This window comes from Castanea sativa, chromosome 6 (genome assembly GCF_040712315.1).
Source record: "Castanea sativa cultivar Marrone di Chiusa Pesio chromosome 6, ASM4071231v1".
In the NCBI taxonomy this organism is placed as follows: domain Eukaryota; kingdom Viridiplantae; phylum Streptophyta; class Magnoliopsida; order Fagales; family Fagaceae; genus Castanea; species Castanea sativa.
The window spans coordinates 15,333,691-15,357,221 of record NC_134018.1 but is presented as its reverse complement, the minus strand read 5'-3'; the positions used below and the strand labels follow the sequence as shown (position 1 = coordinate 15,357,221).

At 35.9% G+C, this 23,531-nt stretch overlaps 3 protein-coding genes across 5 annotated transcripts; all 3 read left to right on the top strand.

The window, feature by feature from the left end:
- Positions 1 to 12,933: 12,933 nt before the first annotated feature.
- LOC142640630 (strychnine-10-hydroxylase-like) lies at positions 12,934 to 18,167 on the top strand. Of its 3 annotated transcripts, XR_012845213.1 has the most exons (5): positions 12,934 to 13,906; positions 14,692 to 15,324; positions 15,724 to 15,873; positions 16,867 to 16,937; positions 17,885 to 18,167. XR_012845213.1 is itself a non-coding variant. In XM_075814811.1 (2 exons), exons 1-2 carry the CDS (start codon positions 12,953 to 12,955, stop codon positions 15,313 to 15,315), a joined length of 1,578 nt encoding a protein of 525 aa, XP_075670926.1. In that variant the 5' UTR covers positions 12,934 to 12,952; the 3' UTR covers positions 15,316 to 15,632. The 3 variants fall into 3 exon arrangements, 1 of the variants encoding a protein (XP_075670926.1); XR_012845214.1 differs by lacking the exon at positions 16,867 to 16,937; XM_075814811.1 differs by lacking the exons at positions 15,724 to 15,873; positions 16,867 to 16,937; positions 17,885 to 18,167 and having other exon boundaries at positions 14,692 to 15,632.
- A 1,895-nt stretch (positions 18,168 to 20,062) lies between these two features.
- Positions 20,063 to 20,494, top strand: LOC142639516 (uncharacterized). Its single transcript, XM_075813678.1, has one exon. It carries the CDS (start codon positions 20,063 to 20,065, stop codon positions 20,492 to 20,494), a length of 432 nt encoding a protein of 143 aa, XP_075669793.1.
- Positions 20,495 to 22,234: 1,740 nt separating this feature from the next.
- On the top strand, positions 22,235 to 22,768 carry LOC142639515 (uncharacterized). The gene has a single exon (XM_075813677.1). The coding sequence runs from the start codon at positions 22,235 to 22,237 to the stop codon at positions 22,766 to 22,768; it is 534 nt and encodes a 177-aa protein (XP_075669792.1).
- Positions 22,769 to 23,531: the final 763 nt, after the last annotated feature.

The following is a 23,531-nucleotide window of genomic DNA, read 5'->3' as shown; positions in this document are numbered from 1 at the left end:
GCCTAATCTAAGTGTATATGTGTGTGAAACTTCCTCTTGGAGACTTGAACCCCGGCCTTTCCCCCCCTACACTCCACAAACACTTATACTTGTGGAGCGACCAACGCACCAAGGGTGTGCGGTGGTTTATTAGTGAATTGTAGGGCAGTCAAATTCCTTAATAATTGTCTTCTTTAAGTTGCGTCTTGAACATTTCAATTTGAACTTATCACATTACATATTTGATTCAAATTATAATGTCATGGAATTTGCCAATCACAAAATATCAACATATAATATAACATTTTTTTTACAAGCGAGATATTCATTGCATTTACATAAATTTATTCTTTTGACAAAAGTGCACTTTTGTCAAAAGAATAAATTTCGAGGCACAATTTTTGATACAACTTGCTAGAATGACAGGTTTTAAATAGTGAAATTAAAAATGATATTAGTGATATCTACTCTTCAGAACTTGCACTCAAAACTATACATGAAAAGTTTGTGCTCTCCTACTCTTTGTAGCGCCCTCCTTTGCTGTTTTACGGTAATTTATTGTTGCTTATGTTTTCTTTCTCCCCCTAGTGGGTTAATAATTTTGTTTCCTTTCATTAAAAAGGGAAAGAAAAAAAAATTGACATATATCTTTTTTTTTATTTTTGATAATCTTTTGACATATATCTTTTTTTAAAAAACAAACACACACTACACACTCAAGAGGGAGAGAATAAATTGACAGGTATCTAACCAGAGGCAAAACACTCTGTCATTTAACTATAAGCCACAAAAGTCTATTAGAAAGAAAAGGATACATCATGGAATAATATTTATATAGAACAAGAAGATGACTCAGAAAAGTACTAGAGATTGTTTCAAACAAAAGAAAGAAAAAACAAAAATGGATGCCCACATACAGTATGGACTTCGTAGGGCCGGCGATCATTGCAGACCCCACAATTTCTATCATCATTTGTTTTAGAATATATATAGTGATTAGTTACTTTGACCCGACTCTCAGTGAAACCATGCCTGATTGGTTGGGACTCTCTGCACAGCGTCCAAAGGTTTAGAGAAAATTCAAATTGAAAAAACAAACACACGCTACACACTCAAGTGGGAGAGAAGAAATTACAGGTATCTAACCAAAGGCAAAACACTGTCATTTAAATATAAGCCACAAAAGTCTATTAGAAAGAAAAACCAAAGGCAAATACTTTGACCCGACTCTCAGTGAAACCATGCCTGATTGGTTGGGACTCTCTGCACAGCGTCCAAAGGTTTAGAGAAAATTCAAATTGAAAAAACAAACACACGCTACACACTCAAGTGGGAGAGAATAAATTGACAGGTATCTAACCAAAGGCAAAACACTGTCATTTAAATATAAGCCACAAAAGTCTATAAGAAAGAAAATGATATATCATGGAATAATATTTATACAGAACAAGAAGACGACTCAGAAAAGTACTAGAGATTGTTTCAAACAAAAGAAAGAAAAAACAAAAATGGATGCCCGCATACAGTATGGACTTCGTAGGGCTGGCGATCAGTGCAGACCCCACAATTTCTATCATCGTTTGTTTCAGTATATAAAGTGATTAGTTGCTTTGACCCGACTCTCATTGAAAGGGACTCTCTGCACAGCGTCAAAAGGTCAGAAAAATTAAAAATGAAAAAACAAAAATGATAGGATCGTGTTGAAATATTTGATTTTGAGAGCTAGTAATTTGTGTTCGGTTAACAGATTTTCTTAGAGCACTTGTTAATAAACTATATTAAAATTTTTTTTGATATAATTATTATAAAACATATAAAAAACCGTCAACAAAATTAATTATTTTTTCATTTTATCATAAAATATTTTTAAAAATAATTTCTAAGCCAATGAACTTAGAACATTCTTGAATGTATCATAAGTAATTTATCTACTCTTATCTGTCTCCTGCAGCAGCGGAAGAAAATCACAAAGAGGAAAAAAAAAAAAAAAAAAAATATATATATATATATATATATATATATATATATATATATATTTATATATCATATGCAAAGCAAGATTTATGGTTGTGATTGCCGTTATCATGCTTGGGACTTAATCAAGACATGGCAAAACGGGTCAAAATTTTATGACCCGACCTGACCCGAAAAATACTCAACCCGAACCCAATTTTTTGACCTGAAACAAAAACGGGTTGACCCGTGATCCGACCCGAGTTTTCAAGTTTTTTGCGGGTCAACCCGACCCGACCCGAACCCGAATCATTTTTTTAAAACTTTTTTTTTTGGTAAAAAAAAAAAGAGTAAAATTAAGACAATAGTAGTTTAATTGTTTATTATGAGTTTTAAGGAAACAATTGATACATTTATATATGCAAATTAATTGAAAGATAAAAGGTTGAGCATTCTGTAATGAGTAAAGATTTTTAGATATCAAATAACAAAGTACATGCCAAGATAATATGGTTACAGTAGAGTTAAAAATATAGATTTATAATTGTAGACATGTGTGAGAAACATTTACAAGTGTAAAAATAGTGAAACCAAAGTATCAAATTATCATAAATTATGAATGCTTAGACTTATTTTTTAACAATTCATGTCCAAAATAAACGGCTTTTCAAAATAAATTATGATATTTCCTAGAGTGTGTGTTGCTTAACAATGATATGATATTCATAAAAGAGACCATGTATAAATAAGTAAGTAATCAAATTTTAATGTATATCTCAAATTGAAATAGAGCGCCAACTACAATTGATAATAGATTATAAAATTAATTTTCAAGATTGTAAATTTCTTATATGTTTTTATTCTTTATCAAATGAGTTATCCAATGTGTCATTTGTAATTTTGTTTTATATTTTCGAATGTTGATGTTGTAGAAATAAAACATGTGTATTTGTTTTACTTATGTTTGTATTATTTTGTTTTAGATAGCAATGTTAGAATTTGTATAATTTTAAAATTTGTATAATTTTAAAATTATTGAATAAGTATTAATAAGTTTAACTGAATTCATTCTTGATATAAGTGGTGAAGTCAAAATAATGCATTTTACATTAAATAATTTGTTGCATAACTTTCCAAATGACAAATACATGTTGTTTTATTTATAATTAAAAAAAAAATTCATGTGAAAATACGGGTCAACCCGACCTGTCCCGACCCGACCCGATTGACCCGAACCCGTTTTTAATCCGCTTAAAATGACCCATTTTTGACCAGTGACCCGTTTGACTCGCAACCCGATTGACCCGACCTGAACCCGTTTTGCCATGTCTAAGTCTTAATGCAATCACATTGGGGTCTCTTGCTAGCTGTTTCTTAAAGTAGAAAAAAGATGCTAAATTTTTTTTTTATATGTTTTGATAACTGAAATAAAGAAAAGCGGTACATTGAAAAGTAAGAAAAAAATTAATAGATAAAATAAATAAATAAAATATTTTAGTAAAGTGAAAAAATAAAAGTATAGAATAATGAATATGATACGACTGTTTAAAAAAGTGATTGACTAAAATATAAAAAAATAAATAAATTTTTATCTTTAAACAATATATATATATATATATATATGTGTGTGTGTGTGTGTGCGCGCGCGCGCGCGTGTGTATATGTATGTATTTTTTTTTTTTTTTTGGAGAGATTAATTTAATTGCTCTTTATCTTAGAATCCCTTCTATTGTGTGTGTGTGTGTATGTATGTATTTTTTTTTGGAGAGACTAATTTAATTGCTCTTTATCTTAGAATCCCTTCGATTGTGTTGTGCATAGAAAATCTTGACGATAAGATTGTGATTTCTACTTGCTAGTATATCATTAAACAATCAATTGTGCTTTTCACCGTCTAATAATGGATAAGAAAATAATGAAAAAAGACAAAAGAAGGAAAAACTGAGGAGATATTTTCTTACCTAATGCAATAAAATCACAAACATATTGCTCTAAGAAAAACTCTACTAATAATTTTTTTTTGAAATTTACAATACTATTTTGATTAAAAATAAATACTATTTTGAAATTAAGAAGGTGTCAAATACGTTGAAGTTGAAAGAAAAGGAAAAATACCACATATATTTAAATTAATTATCAAAGAATAATACAAAGTATCAGTGAGTCAGTGACCTTCACTTTATGGCACTGAGGAGGGACCCGAAACCATGCTAAAAAAAACGCATATCCAAAGGTGTTGAACCAATAGAGTTAATTACAAACAAGGACAAATAACTAGACTTTTTCTAATTGACAGACATGACATAATGCCATCAACTATTGCCCGAACACAATAGCTTATTTGAAGAATCTGTTGCAACGGGGATGACCAAGACTATGATATCGATCAGCTAATAGAATTAACACATTCAAACACTGTGGAGCGTTGTATATATTATAATTATATATTTCATACTAGTATAGATAAGACATGGAACTGGTTTTTTTTTTTTTTGGTCTCTTAAGTACACTAAACTGATCATTGCAATAAAAAGTACACTAAACTGACAAAAGTGTACAAAATTCCAAACTAGGTAGTTAAATACGATAACGTTAGACAATTGAGAGATGTTTGTAACTATAATGTCCCATTCTTTGGTGCCATAGATCTTCATTTGGCAAACGAATATTATTGCACACAATATCAGCATCAGGGACCAGACCATAACAAATGTCTAAAGTGCGAACACCACTTATAAGTTTCTTTCCAGATTCGTCCAACACAAGACATTTTCCATTAGAGAACAACACCATAAAGTCTTGATCACATATCTGACTTATGCTCAACAGGTTCACTCTCAGACCTTCTACATATAGCACATTTGCAATATCTATCAGTCCAGGTAAATAGATGATTCCCTTTCCTTTAATCTGTGATTTGCTCCCATCACCGAAAGTGACATTACCACCTTTCTTAGACTCGAAGACCTTAAAAAGAGAGCGATCTCCAGTCATGTGTTGTGATCATCCACTGTCAATGTACCACAAGCATGTATCCATTACCTTGAACGTAGACTTCATCATAAAGCACACTTCATGCTTTGATGACAGATCTATAGGAATGGTGTTCTCTTTCATATGCCATTTACAAACAAGGCCTTTAACCTTCACCTTTCTTAGATGAACTTCTCTGCGCATTCTCATTCTGAGGCAGTCTAGTTTCTTCTTTGTCATGTTAAGATTTTTTTCAATCATCATCATGATAGCTTTCAATTTTTTTTTAATTTTTTTTTTCCTGAGACACTCAATTAAATAGTGATTAGAAAAACAATATGTATTTGAAATAAAAGATCTTTTCTTACCAATGGCATTCATGACAACAGGGGTCAATGGATCACACAGCAAAAATTAAACCTTAATTAGAGTGTGCCGGCTGTGATACCACTTGATATGTCAAGTATGTATTAACCCCTTGTGATGAATTAATTGATTAATTAGCCAAGTTTATTAATTAATCAAATTAACATGCAATATACGTGGCAACACAAACAAATCACCAACTAAGTTAAATGTAGCGGAAAATAAAGTTGTTAAGGTGATTTGTTTTCGAATGGGGAAAACCGCCGAGGCAACCACTGAGTGATTTTAATGTCACCACTCTCGAGAATCCACTATTATCAAAACAAGCGGTTACAAGTAAAGGAATCCTAGTACCTTATACCAACCTACAATTGAATCCTTACCCCAATATCCAATTGGACTTGTTCTGTAGTGACAATCTCTCCTTATATTGCACGGCCCCTAGTACATGACTAACCAAAAGATGTGCGGATCTCAGTACGCAACTTTATCACCAACTTGAGAAGTGTTGTGAAAATTGGGCGACATAATCTGACTTTAACACAAGGTTAAAATAAGAGAAGAAAATATGACACAAAGAATTTACGTGATTCGGCAATATGCCTACGTTCACGGGAGGCGACAGAATAAATTTCACTATAACTGTGGAGATTACAATAACAGCTTGAAGACACTTTCTCACAACCCAAACTCCAAATACACCCTTGGTTCTCTCACAAATAAATAGAGAACACCCTATTGTATTTAGACAAATTACAAGACACTAACACTTCCTTTGCTATCTCTCTGTTTCATGCTTGAAGTATCTCTTGCTCACACCACTATTTATAGCCAACCTTCAGCCGAAATACAAAATTATTTTAACACCTGAGAGTCTTCAATTGTGGAAGCAAGTCAACAATAGTGGCCAAGCAATCCCTGTATCATTTAATGCATGAGTGTAGTATTTCTTCACGCAAGCCTACATGTTGAATTGCATTCTTTGATTTTGTTGATTAAGTCAAACTTTCTAGGCATGCATTCATTAATTGCCTATAGAGTCAAACAATTCAGCTATGCATGAATACACAGAGAGTTGGTGTTGTTCCTTGCCATTTTCTTTGACAATTCATACAATATAGCATTTAATGCTTACTTGTAATGTTAATCCACGGAAGTTAAATTCAAGCCATTTCAACAAATCTCCACCTTGGCTTGAATTGTATCAAGCTTCACAAATAAACTCTTCAATCGCCTCCACCTTAGCCCTTACAGGCTATCACAAGCCACAAACACTAATCAAGTCCAAGCAGTGTTTGAACTTGTTTGTAGGTACCAGCTTCGTTAACATATCAGCTACATTCTCTAAAGTGTCAATTTTCTCAAAAATAATTTCTCCTATAGCAGTCAACTCCTTTATCTTATGGAATCTCACATCAATATGCTTTGTCCTAGCATGATAAACTTGATGCTTTGCCAAGTAAATGGCACTTTGACTGTCACAATGCAACTGTACTCCTCCTTGGTTCAAACCAAGCTCTTTGACTAGCCCTTTCAACCACAGTGCTTCCTTTGCAGCTTCAGCTACCGCCATGTACTCAGCTTCTGTAGTAGACATGGCTATTAGGGATTGTAGTGTGGATCTCTAACAAACAGTCCCTCCTGACAGTGTGAACACATAACCTGTTGTAGACCTTCTGTCATCTATATTGCCTGCATAGTCTGAATCCACATATCCTACCACTGATTATCCCCATGTTGCCTCGCAAATAGAATCCCATATCCTGCGGTTCCATTCAGGTATCTGAATATCCACTTCACTGCATTCCAGTGCTCTCTACCTGGATTTGCCATGTACTTACTGACAGTACTCACTGCATGAGCTAAATCCGGCCTAGTGCAAACCATTGCGTACATTAAACACCCAACTACACTTGCATATGGAACCTTTGACATGTCTTCAATTTCTTTTTCATTCTTCGGGCATTGACTGCTAGATAATTTAAAGTGATTCACCAATGGGGTGCTTACAGGATTAGCATCTTGCATGTTGAATTTTTCAAGAACTTTTCTGATATAGTTCTTCTGAGATATCCACAGCTTTCTTGACTCCCTATCCCTGCGAATCTCCGTACCCAAAATTTTCTTAGCAGTACCCAAGTCTTTCATGTCAAATTCTTTATGCAACAAAGCTTTTAACTTGTCAACCTCATACATGCTCTTTGCAACAATTAACATGTCGTCAACATACAGTAACAAGAAAATATAAGAACCATCATCAAGCATCTTAACATATACGCAGCAATCATACTCACAACGGGTATAATGAATCTGAATCATATAGGAATCAAACCTCTTGTACCATTGTCTGGGAGATTGTTTAAGCCCATAGAGTGACTTTTTCAATCTACAGACAAGATTCTCCGTACCGGGTTTCTTGAACTCCTCTGGTTGTTTCATGAAGATTTCTTCCTCCAAATTCCCATGAAGGAATGCCGTCTTCACATCCAGTTGCTCTAATTCCAGATCCTGATGTGCTACCAAAGCCAGCACTACCCTGATAGAAGTATGCCTAACCACAGGTGAGAAAACCTCATCGTAGTCAATCCCATGTCTTTGTGAATATCCTTTTGCTACCAATCTTACTTTGAATCGTTCTTCTTCCTTTTCTGATACTGCTTTCTTCTTTTTGAACACCCACTTGCAACCTATCGGTTTCTTTCCCTTTGGAAGTTCTGACAACTCCCAAGTCTTGTTCTTATTCAAGGACTCCATCTCCTCCACCATAGCTTCCATCCACTTGTCCCTTTCAGAGCTATCAATTGCTTCCTGAAAAGTGAAAGGATCCCCGCTACTAATTACTAAGCAATAAGAAGCAAGATCCTTGAAACCATACCTGACTGGTGGTCTTATGTTGCGTTTAGGCCGTTCTGATATCATGTTGTGATCTTCTTGATCACTATTGTGAGGTTCATTCTCTAGTTGAGACTCCACTTTCATCTAGTTCGACCTGCACTACTGATCTATTGCTGTTATTACTGCTTCCCTTTTCTTGAGACCCTTCTTCCTTTCTAAAGTCTTTTATCATGGACTTCTCGTCAAACACCACATCCCTGCTAATCACCACCTTTTATGCCACTGGATCCTAAAGCTTGTACCCTTTTACACCTTTCTCGAACCCGAGAAAAATACACTTCTTGGAATTTGAATCAAGCTTTGACCTTTATTCGATAGGAATATGAACATAGGCTGGACACCTGAATATCCTCATCAACGAGTAATCAACTTCTTTTCCTGTCCATACCTCCTCAACAACTTTCCCATCAAGCGCAGCTCTAGGCGAACAATTAAGAATGTAACAAGCCATGTTCACTGCTTCAGCCTAGAAAACTTTAGGAAGCCCAGCATTCAGTCTTATGCATCTAGCTATCTCATCGATTGTCCGGTTAAGTCTCTCAGCCATTCCATTCTATTGAGGCGTTCTTCGTACTGTAAAGTGCCTCTTGATACCATGCTCTTCACAAATCATCAAGAACTCCCCATCCTTGTACTCAGTGCCATTATCATATCTTAGGCACTTGATCTTCCTTCCAGTCTGAATTTCCACTTCAGCTTTCCACTTCTTGAATTTTGCAAATGCCTCAAACTTGTTCTTCAAGAAGAAAACCCAAACCTTTCTGGAATAATCATCGATGAAACTCATAAAATACCGAGCTCCACCTTTAGAGACCACTTACACCGGCCCCCAAATATCAGAGTGTACATAATCCAATATAACTCCTGTCTTGTGTGTGGCAGTTTTGAATCGCATCCTACACTGCTTTCCCATGACACAGTATTTACAGAAATCTAATTTACATGACTTAACTCCAGCCAACAGATTTCTCTTCTACAATTCCCTCATACCACGCTCACTCATATGCCCTAGTCGCATATGCCACAAGAGTGTATCATCCTGCTCAGATTCAGTCACTGCAGCAGCTCCACCTACAATGGTATTGCCGAATAGCTTGTAGATATTACCTTCTACTTTTTGCCCCTTCATCACAACTATAGCGCCCTTTGACACCTTCATTAATCCATTCTCAGACTTATAGCAATAGCCATTAGAGTCTAGGGTTCCCAATGAAATCAAATTCTTTTTCACCTCTGGAACATGTCGTACCTCTCCTAATGTCCTCACCACATTATCAAAAATCTTTATCTTAATTGTTCCTATTCCAACAACTTTGCAAGTAGCATCGTTGCCCATTAGAACAGAACCACAATTAACCGACTTGTAAGTGTCAAACCAATCTCTGTGAGGAGTCACGTGGAAAGAACATGCTGAATCCAGAATCCAAGAATCGATTAGCTTGTTGGCATTGGATGAAACAGATAGCATATCTCCATTTGAATCTGAATCTGAATCTGCTACCACAACATTTGCAGATCTTGATGACCCTTCCTTGTCTTTGTCCTTGTCTCTTTTCCATTCTTGGCAGTCTCGCTTGAAATGCCCCTTCTTTTATCATTTATAGCACTTCATTGTCTTGCTTTTGGATTTGGATCTGCTATAGCCCCTAGCAGAACTGTGATCTCTGTCTTTCTTCCTTCCACATTCTTGATTACCTCTTACCATAAGCCCTTCACTAGAACTTTCACCTGAATTCTGCTTCCATTGGTAGTGATCCAACAGGGCTCCTGAGATCTCTTCAAATTCCAGAGTTTCTTTCCCCCAAAGCAGGGTTGTAACCAAGTGTTCATAGGATGCCGGGAGGGAGGACAGAAGCACCATCGCCTTGTTTTCATCATCGAATTTTATATCGATCCACAACAAGTCACTGATAATTTTTTTTGAATGTGTGGACATGTTGAGCCAAATCTGTAACCTCTGCCATCTTAAGCTCATACAGCTTTCGCTTAAGATTAAGTTTATTTGTGAGGGACTTGGACATATACCGACTCTCCAACTTCAACCATATAGCCGCAGTAGACACCTTATCCATGACATCGTACATAAGCTCGTCTGCCAAACATAGTCGAATTGTACTGACCGCCTTCATATCGAGTTCTTCCCATTCGTCATCCGTCATCGTCTCTGGTTTCTTTATTTTCCCGTACAAAGCCTTCACCAAACCTTGTTGTACCAACAGATCTTTCACCCTTCTTTGCCATAAACCAAAGTTACCAGTTCCATTGAACTTAATTACGTCTATCTTGGCAATAGAAGCGTTGATCTCCATTGAATAAATCAACCTGGAGCTCTGATACCAGTAGTTGTGAAAATTGGGTGAAACAATTTGACTTTAACACAAGGTTAAAATAAGAGAAGAAAATATGATACAAGAAATTTACGTGGTTCGGCAATATGCCTACGTCCACGGGAGGCGACAGAATAAATTTCACTATAATTGTGGAGATTACAATAACAGCTTGAAGACACTTTCTCACAACCCAAAACCCAAATACACCCTTGGTTCTCTCACAAATAAATAGAGAACATCCTATTGTATTTAGACAAATTACAAGACACTAACACTTCCTTTGCTATCTCTCTGTTTCATGCTTGAAGTATCTCTTGCTCACACCACTATTTATAGCCAACCTTCAGCCGAAATACAAAATTGTTTTGACACCTGAGAGTCTTCAATTGTGGAAGCAAGTCAACAATAGTGGCCAAGCAATCCCTGCATCATTTAATGCATGAGTGTAGTATTTCTTCACGCAAGCCTACATGCTGAATTGCATTCTTTGATTTTGTTGATCAAGTCAAACTTTCTAACATAGGCATGCATTCATTAATTGCCTATAGAGTCAAACAATTCGGCTATGCATGAATACACAGAGAGTTGGTGTTGTTCCTTGCCATTTTCTTTGACAATTCATACAAGATAGCATTTAATGCTTACTTGTAATGTTAATCCACGGAAGTTAAATTCAAGCCATTTCAACAAGAAGGATGTTGGCTGCAAAGTTTTTCAGTTCATCACACGATGAAGATCACAAAGTTGCTTGGTCACAAAACCCTACGGTGTACAAACACAACAGCTTCTTCAAAACGAACTAGGGCAAACTAGGTTTCTGGTCACACTATTCTTCACACTTGTGTAATTGTGCTCTTGTGCAATTGTGCTCTGTGTGACGGTTCTTAAAATAATCCTTATATATGTTTAGGGTTATGAGAAAAGAAAGCCCAAACATACATTCACGGATTTGATGAAAATCAGAACTGAAAATCTGTTTTTTATAAACCTCGACAAATACCCTATCTATCAAGCACCTATCGAGCCTCGGGCTAAAACAACTTCTTAAATCTTGATAGATTCTAGCTGTCGGGCTAGCTTTTAATGAACAACACTTCTTCACTTGATTCTTGGACAAACTTGCATGGCTTTAACTCTTGAACTTAAAATGTTGTTTCTTGAAGCATTAAACACATCCTAAATCTACCCAATTATAAGTAAAGTGCGTTTTGTCAAAGGATTAGTCAATTACATAAAATGTTGACATATGTTCCTAGCATGAATTACATATGTTCTAACAGAATGATTATCAATTTTTATCTTTTTGTTTTATAATAGGCTTTTTGTTGAATAATTTGTTCACTTGTTATTGTTTGGTCTTGTCTTATTTTTGTTTGATTTATACTTGTTATTATTTGGGCTAATATTTATTGTTGTTATTTAAGCCTTTAAAAAAAAGGATTAAGGATCATGTTTGGGGGGGTAAAATTGATTTTGGAGTAATGATACTTTCATAGCATTTTTATAATAAATCTTATGCAAAAAGCTGTTTATTGGTGGGTAAAAAAATAATATTAGTATTAGGCCCAAATTATAATCATAACAACTTACCACATTAAATTTGTTGTGAAATTATTGTGAATGTAGCATTACTCTTATTTTTGTTAAACCCAAATTTTTGTAATTCCCAAGTTAGAGTGTTCAATATTTTTATTAGAGTGATCACAATAAGTTAGTTTAGTGTGATATATATATATATATATATATATATATTTTTTTTTTAGCAAGTGTATATATACATTTTTTTAACAAGTCAGGGTGATCTTGTAACCATCCTAGCTTGCATGTGGAGCCACCACGAGTCAAACAAACAATAACTTGATGGAATAAGATTACTCCAGCTTAAATCTTCTAAATCTCTTTAATTTTTAGATAGATGTAAGACATATAACATTTATTTGATTTTGTGTGATTTATATGAATCTTTTAACACCATTGATTTTTTAAATATTACGTATCTTAAATGTGTCAAAATTAAAATTAGAGAAAAATAAAGGATTTTAATGTGAAGATCCTTTCCCATCAATGTTTTTAATTTTGGATTTGTGGTAAAATACTAAAAGGAAAATTATTAAATACTCCGGGAGAACCATAAATACATACTCCTCCCTCTCACATGAATTGTGAGTCCCACCATAAATTTAATTAGTGAGACCTATAGTTATGTGAGAGGAGGGAGTGTGCCTTTATGGTATTCCGGGATTACCCAATAATTACCCATACTAAAATTAGGCCGGATTTGCAAAGTAAAATGACATCGAGATAAGACGAGGGGTACGTAAGATGTAACATGACAATCCAAATTTATTTTTCAGCTTGCTTGCCACGTATCTTGTAAGAACCACCTCCTTACTAATTTTGGGCTATATATATTTTCCCACAAAACCATTAATTGTCACTCACCAGAAACATCAACCATGCTCTTCTCCTGCCCATTCTTCACAAATTCTATGGCTAGCATATTCACCGTTTTCATGTTCATATTCTTTATAATATGGATATCAAGAAGAGTTCAAAGAACTGCTACTAAACAAAGATCAGTTCTACCTGAAGCTGGTGGGGCTTGGCCTTTGATTGGCCACCTCCACCGGTTAGGAAGGTCAAAACCGGCTCATATAACCTTGGGTAACATGGCTGAAAAGTATGGACCAATCTTCACAATTTGGTTGGGTGTGCATCGAACAATAATAGTAAGCAGTTGGGAGATAGCCAAAGAGTGTTTTACTACCAATGACAAAGCCTTTGCCAACCGTCCTAAAGGTTTAGCTCTAGAAATCTTGGGCTACAACTATGCTCTGATTGGGTTCAGCCCTTATGGTCCCTTCTGGCGCCAAATGAGAAAAATGGTCACGCTAGAGGTCCTCTCAAACCACCGCCTTGAAACGCTCAAACACATTCGACAGGCCGAGGTAAATGATTCTATAAAAGAGATACATGAGCAATTGGTCAAGAACAACAATGTGTTATTGGAGATGGAGAGATGGCTAGAGAGCACAGCCCTAAACATAATATGTAGGATGGTTGTAGGACAACGATTTGGTAAGGCTACGACCAAGGTTGAGAATGATAGAAATGATCAGTGTCGAAAGGCATTGAGAAAGTTTATGGATTTGAGTGGAGAGTTTGTGGTCTCAGATGCACTTCCATATCTAAGGCGGTTGGACGTGGGGGGGAGCGAGAAAGCCATGAAGAAAACTGCAAAAGAATTGGATGATGTGACTAAAGAATGGCTAGAGGAGCATAAGCAGAGGAAAATTTCTGGTGGGGTGAAGGAACACCAAGATTTTATGGATGTAATGCTATCCATTGTCACTGATGATGATGAGACTTCCAGTTATGATGTTGATACAATCGTCAAAGCTACATGCCTGGTAAGCTTTTGATAACCCTACTAATTCACACAGTATAATATATTTCCAAAATCCCATTTGCTACATATATTCAATTAGGTTAACTTGTTAAACACGTTATTTTACACAATTTTTAACACGTGAAAAAAAAAAACTGAAATTATAACCTTTTTTTTGTGTGTTTGTAAAATTGTATAAAATAATTTGTGTAATAAACACTGCTCTATTGAATTTGTAGAATCGATCTATTGACTAGAATAACAATTAAATTTCTTAGATAGATGAACACATGCATGACTCATGTAAAAAATACAAATTCTCTGTACTACTTTTTTTATTCTACTTTATATTTTACGAATTACTACTTATCGTGTATTGTTTTTACTTTCTTAATTTTATAAAATAATTGAAGTTTTAAATGAAATAAAATAAAATCAAACACATGGCATATCACAATTAATGGAGCATAAAGTACAACACAAAAAGTGGTACAGAATATTTGTATTCCTCGTGTCTCACATAAAATTCAACGTGGATCTGGAACTTCATTTTACAAAATTAAAATGTTCAAAAAATTTCATGATAATTATCTTGTGCATAATGGTTTATTTAAATCCTGAACTTGAAGGCATGTCATTTTCTTGTAGAATATTAAGCCATATATAATCAAATAGCACAAGTTTTGAATTCTTAATGCAATCTGAATTCTTGTTGCTACTAAAGATTCTTGAACCATGGCTAGAAATCTTAAAGCTTTAGCCGACCATCTAACATTCTAACCAATTCATATTATGTTACTTTTGTAGAACCTTATCTTAGCAGCTTCAGACACATCAACAATAACATTGACATGGGCTCTCTCTTTACTTCTCAACAACCCTGAGACCATAACAAAAGCTCAAGAAGAATTAGACATCCATATCGGTAGAGAAAAGCAAGTGAATGAATCAGATATGAAAAATTTGGTATATCTCCAAGCTATCCTCAAAGAAACAATGCGTTTATACCCTGCTGCACCACTCCTAGTGCCACACGAGTCAATGGAAGACTGTACTTTGGTTGGTTACCACGTCCCAGCAGGCACACGACTTATTGTTAATCTTTCAAAACTCCATCGAGACCCAAATGTGTGGGTGGATCCTAGTGAATTTCGACCTGAAAGATTTCTTACAACTCACAAGGATGTTGATGTTAGAGGCCAAAATTTTGAATTGATACCATTTGGTAGTGGTAGAAGAATGTGCCCTGGGATCTCATTTGCCTTGCAAATTACGCAACTCACACTTGCTACTTTGTTACATGCTTTTGAAATTTCAAGCCCATCAAATGAACCTGTGGACATGACAGAGAAAGGTGGAATTACAAACCCGAAAGCTACCCCACTTGAAGTTTATCTCACTCCTCGCCTTCATGCTCAAGTATATGCATAATTTGACTAGGTATAATATAATATGGTGTGGTGCGATATGCATAATTTGACTAGGTATCATTTGATAAATTAAAATATGCATGGTGTAGTGCAATGAATTGCTGTATGCCATTTCCATGTAACCATTCAAGAGGCAAACATTAGAAAAGTAAAAGTCATTGAAAAAGTTATCATCTTAGTTAATTTAGCTTTGTTTAAAAGTAAGTTCTGTATTTGTCAAGTCATATTACGTGTGACTTGTAATTTGCATTTGTCTTGTGAGTTCTGTTTTTGAAGGTTGGATCTTTTTTGTAAAAATAAGTTTTTTATTTATTGTCATTTTATGTGTAATACCCCACATAATTTTATTTAAGAGTTTTCTTTGAAATATAACTAATGGGCTATAGGTTTCTTTTAATTATTACTGCAGCCCACTACCCACTAAGCCCACATCTTATAATACAAACTACAAGGTAGAGGAAGAGATAGTCAGGGTTTTATCTAAGAGGCTAAGAGGCTAAGAGGTGTTTTCCTTGGAGTTAGAGCACATACAATTGAAGAGACAACCAGATTGTTCAAGGTAAGATTTCTCTCAATTAGAAACAAGAAAAATTAGAATTTTATAAGGTTATTTAGAAATTTGATTTTGATCCTAAGATTTATATTCTAACGTTTAGATTTGCCGCTGGATTAGATGTTAGATTTGAGCCATGGGATTTCACGAATCAATATTTGGTTTAAGTCTTCCATTAGATTTGTACATATAATCCTAGTTTGAAGTCAAACAATTCGGCCATTCTTCTTCCATTGAATTGGTACATATATATATATATATATATATATATATATATATATATATATATATATATATATATATATATATATGTATAGAAGAAGTCAAAGAAGGTGGCCATTGTTTCTTCCATTGGATTTGTACATATAATCCTAGTTTGAAGTCAAACAATTCGGCCATTCTTCTTCCATTGAATTGGTACATATATATATATATATATAATGGTTATAGAAGAAGTCAAAGAAGGTGGCCATTGTTCTTCTGTTGGATTTGTGTGTGTGTATATATATATATATATATATATATATATATATATATATATATAATGGATAGAAGAAGTCAAAGATTGCGGCTGTGTTTTGCTTCTAAGACCTTGCCTTGAGATTATGCTATAAGTCAAATAATGCGGCTATGGTTTCATTGCCTCTGGGACTTATGCTATGCCAGTGTGGTGTTATATATATATATATATATATATATATATATATATATATATATATATATATTAGGATATTAGGACAGCTGTAAAGTTTTCTATGGTGGATATATATATAATATGGCTTGTTTGAGGTTATGTATATTAACTTAAACTCTAAAGTATTAGCTGCTGCCTCTGCGTTCTGATAAATTCAAGGAAAACACATTTTTTGGGTAGAGATACTTTGCATTAGTGCTATCATTTAGTTCTGCAAAGTATTTTACTAGTGAGTCAATTTTTGTAGTTTAGTAAAATTTATATTTTTGTAGAGGATATTGAGTAATTTCCATAATTGATTATAGGTCCTATTTAAGAGTGTCTTGAGGCTCTTTGGAGATTATTTTGGCTGGACTTTCAGAGTGATTCGAGTGCGGTAAGTAATTATGCATAATATGCACAAGTTTTGTTTTTTAGGTTCTTAGAAGTTAAAGATTTTCAAAGTTATATTTTTAAGCTTACATTTTTTAAAAGTTTATCAAAAAGCATTTTTACACTATTGAAAGAGAAATTTTAATTGGCTTTTAAATAATGTTTTAAAAGAAATTTCGAATTTTAAATAACGTTTTGAATGTCCAAAACCCATTTGAAAGATGATTTTTAACTAAACTATTTTCTGAAAATAATTGAGTTTCAAAGTAAGTTTTCTAAAAAGATTTTTGTTCTTTAAATTGTTTCAAACCAAGTGATTTTGAAATCATATTCTTGTTTTTCAAATGGTATTTAAGACGTTCCTTTTAGCAAACTGGATTTTCAAACTTATTCAAGAATTGTAAAAATATTTATATAAACTCTTCAGTTCCTATTCATTCCCTAAGAGAGTCAAGCATCTTTTGATTTATGTTTCAATTTGATATTGTGATATTCAATATATCTTTATTGTTGGAACAATTGTTAATATTGAGAAAATTATTATATGTTGTATAAACTTTATTGTTTGTGATATGTGACTCAAAATGAGTGTTTTTAGAATTGATCAGATATATGTGTAAATCCGCTCATAGGATTGTATGTGAGAATATGTGTTGATCCCTCACCAGCAGGGGTTAGATGTTGGTATTCGCTCATAGGATTGTATGTGAGAATATGTGATGTGTATATGTGACACTGTGCTCTAATCAATTATTTGTATGTGTTTCCAAAAGACTTTAAGATATGATTATATGTGTATTAAGTGATTCTTTACATGTTTTGAAAACTATATTGGATATTTTGAGTGAAATTGTGAAATCAAACTCGTGCTTTGCTTGACTTTATTCCGTTGTGTATTCTGTATAATTACTTACTAGATGTATGGCTCACCCCATCAATTAATATTTTCAGATTAAAGTATAGTTGGGAATTAGAACCTTTGGACTGCTTGTGAGGTGCAAGGTAGAGCGTGGAAGTTGTAGGCAGCTTCAGTGTTACTTGACGACTCATAAAATTTTAGTTACCATTGTTTTGTAGTTCACATTTTATATAGTGGAGTTTATTTTCAATTTGTGGAGTTTTGAAAAGATTATTAGTTATTATTATTTTTTTTTATTCCACTTAGACTTCACAATATTTTGGAGATTATTATAAATTGTGGATTTTAGTTATTATAAGAGGTTTATCAGAAGCATTGTTTATTTGGAGTTTTATTGAATTAAGTTTAAATAAATTATGTTTATTGAGCTAAGTAAGGTTAGCAAGTTAGTCAGGTATCTAAATTCATGTTTCATGGATTTGGGTCTTGACATTATGTGTGTCTTGTAATTCGGCATTTGACTTATATATGAGTTATGTTTCTTAGTTAACTGTTAGGAATTGTATTAACTATATATGGGGGGCGGTTATGTTTTTAAGATTATATGTGTATAGATGGAGGAGATGTGGAACTTCAAATCAAGCCAAAAATCTCAACTATGCCCCCCCCCCCCCAATACTGCCACACAACCTTCATCATCATTTCTGTTTATGGTTAATGGCGGTGATTTTTTGGTAAAAAATAAAACGTAGCCCAAACTTCTAAATTTAAAATGACAACGCTGTAAAGCAAGATATAATATTTGGGTACCAGACAATAACACTGAAGGGAGCAGCTAGAGTATTATTTAGCAAGATACCCCCAGAAACCATTGTAGACTTTGAACAACTCAGCAAAGGTTTTGTTCATCATTTCATTAGTGGGCAAAGACACAAAGAGCCAACTGGCATCTTCTCAACATCCAGCAAGCAGAAGGAGAATCACTAAGGTAGTACATCACTCGGTTCTATAGGGAATTTCCACGAATTCCTAAACCTGTGAGAAACAAAAAATAGAGAAAACACACACTAAAGAAAATAATCACACGCACAAGACAATATTTACGTGGTTCGACAATTTGCCTACGCCCACGGAGTTGCAGGGATTTCACTATTATCAGGGAAAAAATACAAAGTGCGGCTACAGTTCCTTTTTCTCTCACAAAACCGACTACAACATAAAAAAAACCCTAATGAAAAAACGGCATCTTTTACCTCCTGTGCATAGGATACACAATGGGCTACAAAACGGGTAAAAAATTTTCCCGAGGGCGCTCCAGCTTGGGCCTGTCGGCTCAAGCCTCCGCTCCATGGACTAAGCCTTAGAAAATCTCCCATTAAAAAACCACGCAATATTATTCGGGTCGGGTCGGGTCGTCAACCGGATCAAACATAAACTAGGCTCCACAAAGCCCAACAGGTTCAATAAGGAGATACTGTAGGTAGATGAAGCTAAAGATCAAGTTATCCTAACAACCTTCCAGGCAAGATTGCTACCAAGAGATTTCTTCTTCTCAATCACTAAAAGCCCACCAAAAACAATGGCAGAGTTGCTCCGTAAAGCTCAGAAGTACATGAATGCAGAGGATGCAGTGCTCGTAAAGGAGATGAAAGGGAAAAGAAGAGAGACGAAGGAACAAACAGTAATCGAGATAAGAAAAGGAGACACGAAGTGGTGGACAGACCACATGGAAAAAGGAGCTTCCAAACAGGAAACCCAAGTTCACCAACTTCACTCCCCTAATAATGCCAATTGAGTAGGTCCTTATGCAGATAAGAGACAATCCTTCCCTGCAATGGCTGAAACCAATTAGCACTCTAGTAGAAAGAAGATACAAGAGCAAGTACTGCAGATTCCACCAAGACCACGGGCATCATACTGATGAGTGTAGGCATTTGAAAGATCAAGTGGAAACTTTAATCAGGCAAGGGAAGTTACAGAAGTACGTCAGAAAGACGGAGCCACATAGGTACCAACAAAAGGAAGATCAGGACAGAACTCTGGAGATAGGGGATACCAAACCCCCTACAGGAGAAATAAAGATGATTTCGGGAGGAATAACAGCAGGCTTACTGTTGAAATCCTTGAAAAATGCACAAGGAAGGAAGATAAACAGCGTCCATTCACGGCTCTCTCCAATGAAGATGACAAAGAATGACGAGCCTGATATTGTCTTCTCAGAGTGAGACGATCGCGGCATCAGGCAACCCCATGACGATCCACTAGTAATCATGCTTAGAGTGGAAGATTTCAACATCCATTGGGTGCTTATTGACAACAAAAGCTCAATAGATATCATCTACTTGCCCACATTTCAGCAAATGAAGCTGGATAAGAAGAGGATCAGGCCTTTCACCTTACCTCTGGTAAGCTTCACAGGGGATAGGATCGTCCCTAAAGGCATTGTCACTCTTACTGTAATTGCAGGAACTTATTTGGCATCGGTCACTAAGGAAATTGATTTCCTTATAGTTGATTGCCCTTCATTATACAACATCATCTTGGGAAGACCTGCACTCAACAGACTAAGAGCAGTGACGTCAACATATTACTTAAAAGCGAAGTTTCCAACAGCCAATGGGGTAGGAGAAATCAGAGGAGACCAAGTTCTGGCAAGAGAGTGCTATCAAGCTGCCTTAGCATTTAGAGAGAATCACACATGAGTGATCAATGAACCAAAGTCCATTCCCAAATAGTCAGGAACACCACAAGAAGTAGAGATCGTCCTAGGAGACTCGACGAAGATATTGAAGATTGGAACGACACTTCCAACCCCTGAGAAAGAGAAAATGATCTCCTTCTTAAGGGAAAACCAAGATGTTTTCGCCTAGAAACACGAAGATATGCCCGAGATTGATAGGAAGATCATACAGCATCGTCTTAACGTCAACCCAGAATACAAACCTGTACAGCCAAAGAGGAGAGTGTTTGCACCAAAATGCAACAAAGCTATAACTGAAGAAGTAGAGAAACTACTAGAAGCTGATTTCATCAGGGAAGTCTTCTATCCAGATTGGCTTACAAACTTGGTTATGGTAAAGAAGAGCAATGACAAGTGTAGGATGTGTGTCGACTTCATAGACTTAAATAAGGCATGCTCAAAGGATAGCTTCCCCTTGCCAAGGATTGACCAACTGGTAGACTCGACTACTGGACATAAGCTCTTGAGTTTCATGGACGCATTTTCTAGATACAACCAGATTCCTATGGATGAAGATGATCAAGAGAAGACCTCATTCGTTACCAGCCAAGGGTTGTACTATTACAAAGTTATGCCCTATGGACTGAAGAACGTAGGAGCCACCTACTAAAGATTGGTGAACAACATGTTCTCTCATCAAATTGAAAGGAATGTGGAGGTGTACGTAGACAATATGCTGGTGAAAAGTAAGGACGAAGCCAACCACTTGGACGATCTCAAAGAAACCTTCAGCACACTACGTAAGTACAATATGAAATTAAACCCTGCAAAGTGTGTTTTTGCAGTTGCTTTAGGAAAATTCTTGGGATTGATGGTGTCCCACCGAGGTATAGAGGCAAATCTAGACAAAGTAAAGGCAATAATCGAGGTCAAATCACCAAAGATAGTGACGAGGTGCAAAGCCTGATAGGAAAAGTTGCATGCCATTCTTCAAGCGATTGAAAAAAGTTTTTCGGTGGATTGACAAATGTGAGGAAGCCCTTGCCAAGTTAAAGGAGTACTTGACGAAGCCACCTCTGCTAAGCCCCTCGGTAATGGGAGAGAAGCTGTACCTCTACTTAGTAGTATCCAACACTGCAGTAAGTTCGGCATTGATTAGAGAATAAGGAAATGGGTAAAAGCCCGTCTATTACACCAGCCAGGCATTTCAAGGTGTAGAGGCAAGTTACCCAAGGATGGAAAAGATAGTTTTTGCATTGTTGGTTGCCTCTAGAAAGCTCCGCCCTTATTTCCAAGCACACCCCATCGTCGTCATGACAGATCAGCCCATAAGAAAGATGATAAACAAGATGGATGAAGCAGGACGACTCATTCAATGGGCAATTGAGTTGGGCCAATTCAACATTGAATATCGGCCCCAAGCAGCAGTCACAGCCCAGGTGCTACAAGACTTCATTGTAGAGTTCACTTACCCCTATAAGGAAGAAGAACCTCTTATGGAAACATGGACGGTCCAAACAGACGAGTCTGTAATGAGGAAAGTAGGAGGAGCAAGAGTTGTGCTCATATCTCTAGAAAAAGAAACATTGAAGTATGCAGTCAATTTATAGTTCCCAGCAACAAATAATGATGCAGAGTACGAAGCATGGCAAACAGGGCTAAGTCTAGCAAGGGCTCTAGGAGCAAAGAACCTTGTCGTCCAAGCTGATTCTCAGCTGATAATTGGATAAGTGAAAGGAGATTATGAACCAAAGAAGAAAGGATGCAGAAGTATTTGAAGATCGTTAAACAACTCTCACAATATTTTGACAATCTAGACTTTGTACAAATCCCTCGAGCCAAAAATATAGAAGCTGACTTTCTAGCTAGATTGGCCTCGTCAGACAATTACAATGCGACCTCCGAACTATGTGTCGAGATAAAGGGGCAGCCGAGCACAGAAGGTGAACAACTTCTGAAGATAAAAGAACAAGACGAGTGCATGACTCCCATCATCAATCACTTGAAACAAGGATGGCTCCTTGAAGATATGATGGAAGCAAGGAAGATACATATTAGAGTAGCTCGCTTTATCATTATCGACGGTGTGCTATACAGACGAGGATACTCACTCCCATATCTAAGATGCGCTAGCTCAAAAGAAGCAAACTATGTGCTCCGCGAGATACATAAGGGAACCTGCGAAAATCACACTGGGGCAAGATCCTTAGCAAGAAAGGCGCTCAGAGTAGGATATTACTGGTCAACCATACAAAAAGATGCATATAACATCTTCAAAGCATGCGACAAGTGTTAATGCTTCGCAATGTCCAGACAAGACCAGGAGAGACGATGACACCCATATCCTCACATTGGCCCTTTGCCTAATGGGGAATTGATATCATGGGTCCATTCTTTCTAGGGAAGAAGTAACTCAAATTCCTGATTGTCACAATCGATTATTTCACAAAATGGGTAGAAGCAGAGCCAGTGATAACTATAACAGAGGCTAAAGTCACAAGCTTTGTGTGGAAAAACATCATTTGTAGGTTTGGAGTCCCACACGTCATAATATTAGACAATGGAAAGCAGTTCGACAACCCCAAGTTTCGAAGATTTTGTAAGACTTAGGAGTCAAGAATCACTACTCTTCTCTAAGACACCCTCAGGTCAACAGCCAGACAGAACTGACGAATAGAAGCTTGCACAAAATTATCAAAACTAGGCTTGAGGGGACAAAGGGGGCATGGCCTGAAGAACTACAAAATATCCTTTGGGCATATAAGACGACCACAAGAGTCCCAACATGAGAAACACTATTCAGACTGACGTTTAGCACAGAGGCTGTCATACCAGTGGAAGTAGGACTGATGAGCTTCCGAGTCAAAACATATGAAGAGCAAAAGAATCAGCAGGAGCTTAACAACAATCTGGACCTAATTTATGAAGTCAGAGAAGAAGCTATGAAGCAAATGGCCAAACACAAAGAAGCAATGGCCAGGTACTACAACAGAATGGTCATGGTGAGAAGGTTCATCACAGGAGACCTCGTCCTTTGGAAGGTGTCACAGGCAACAAAG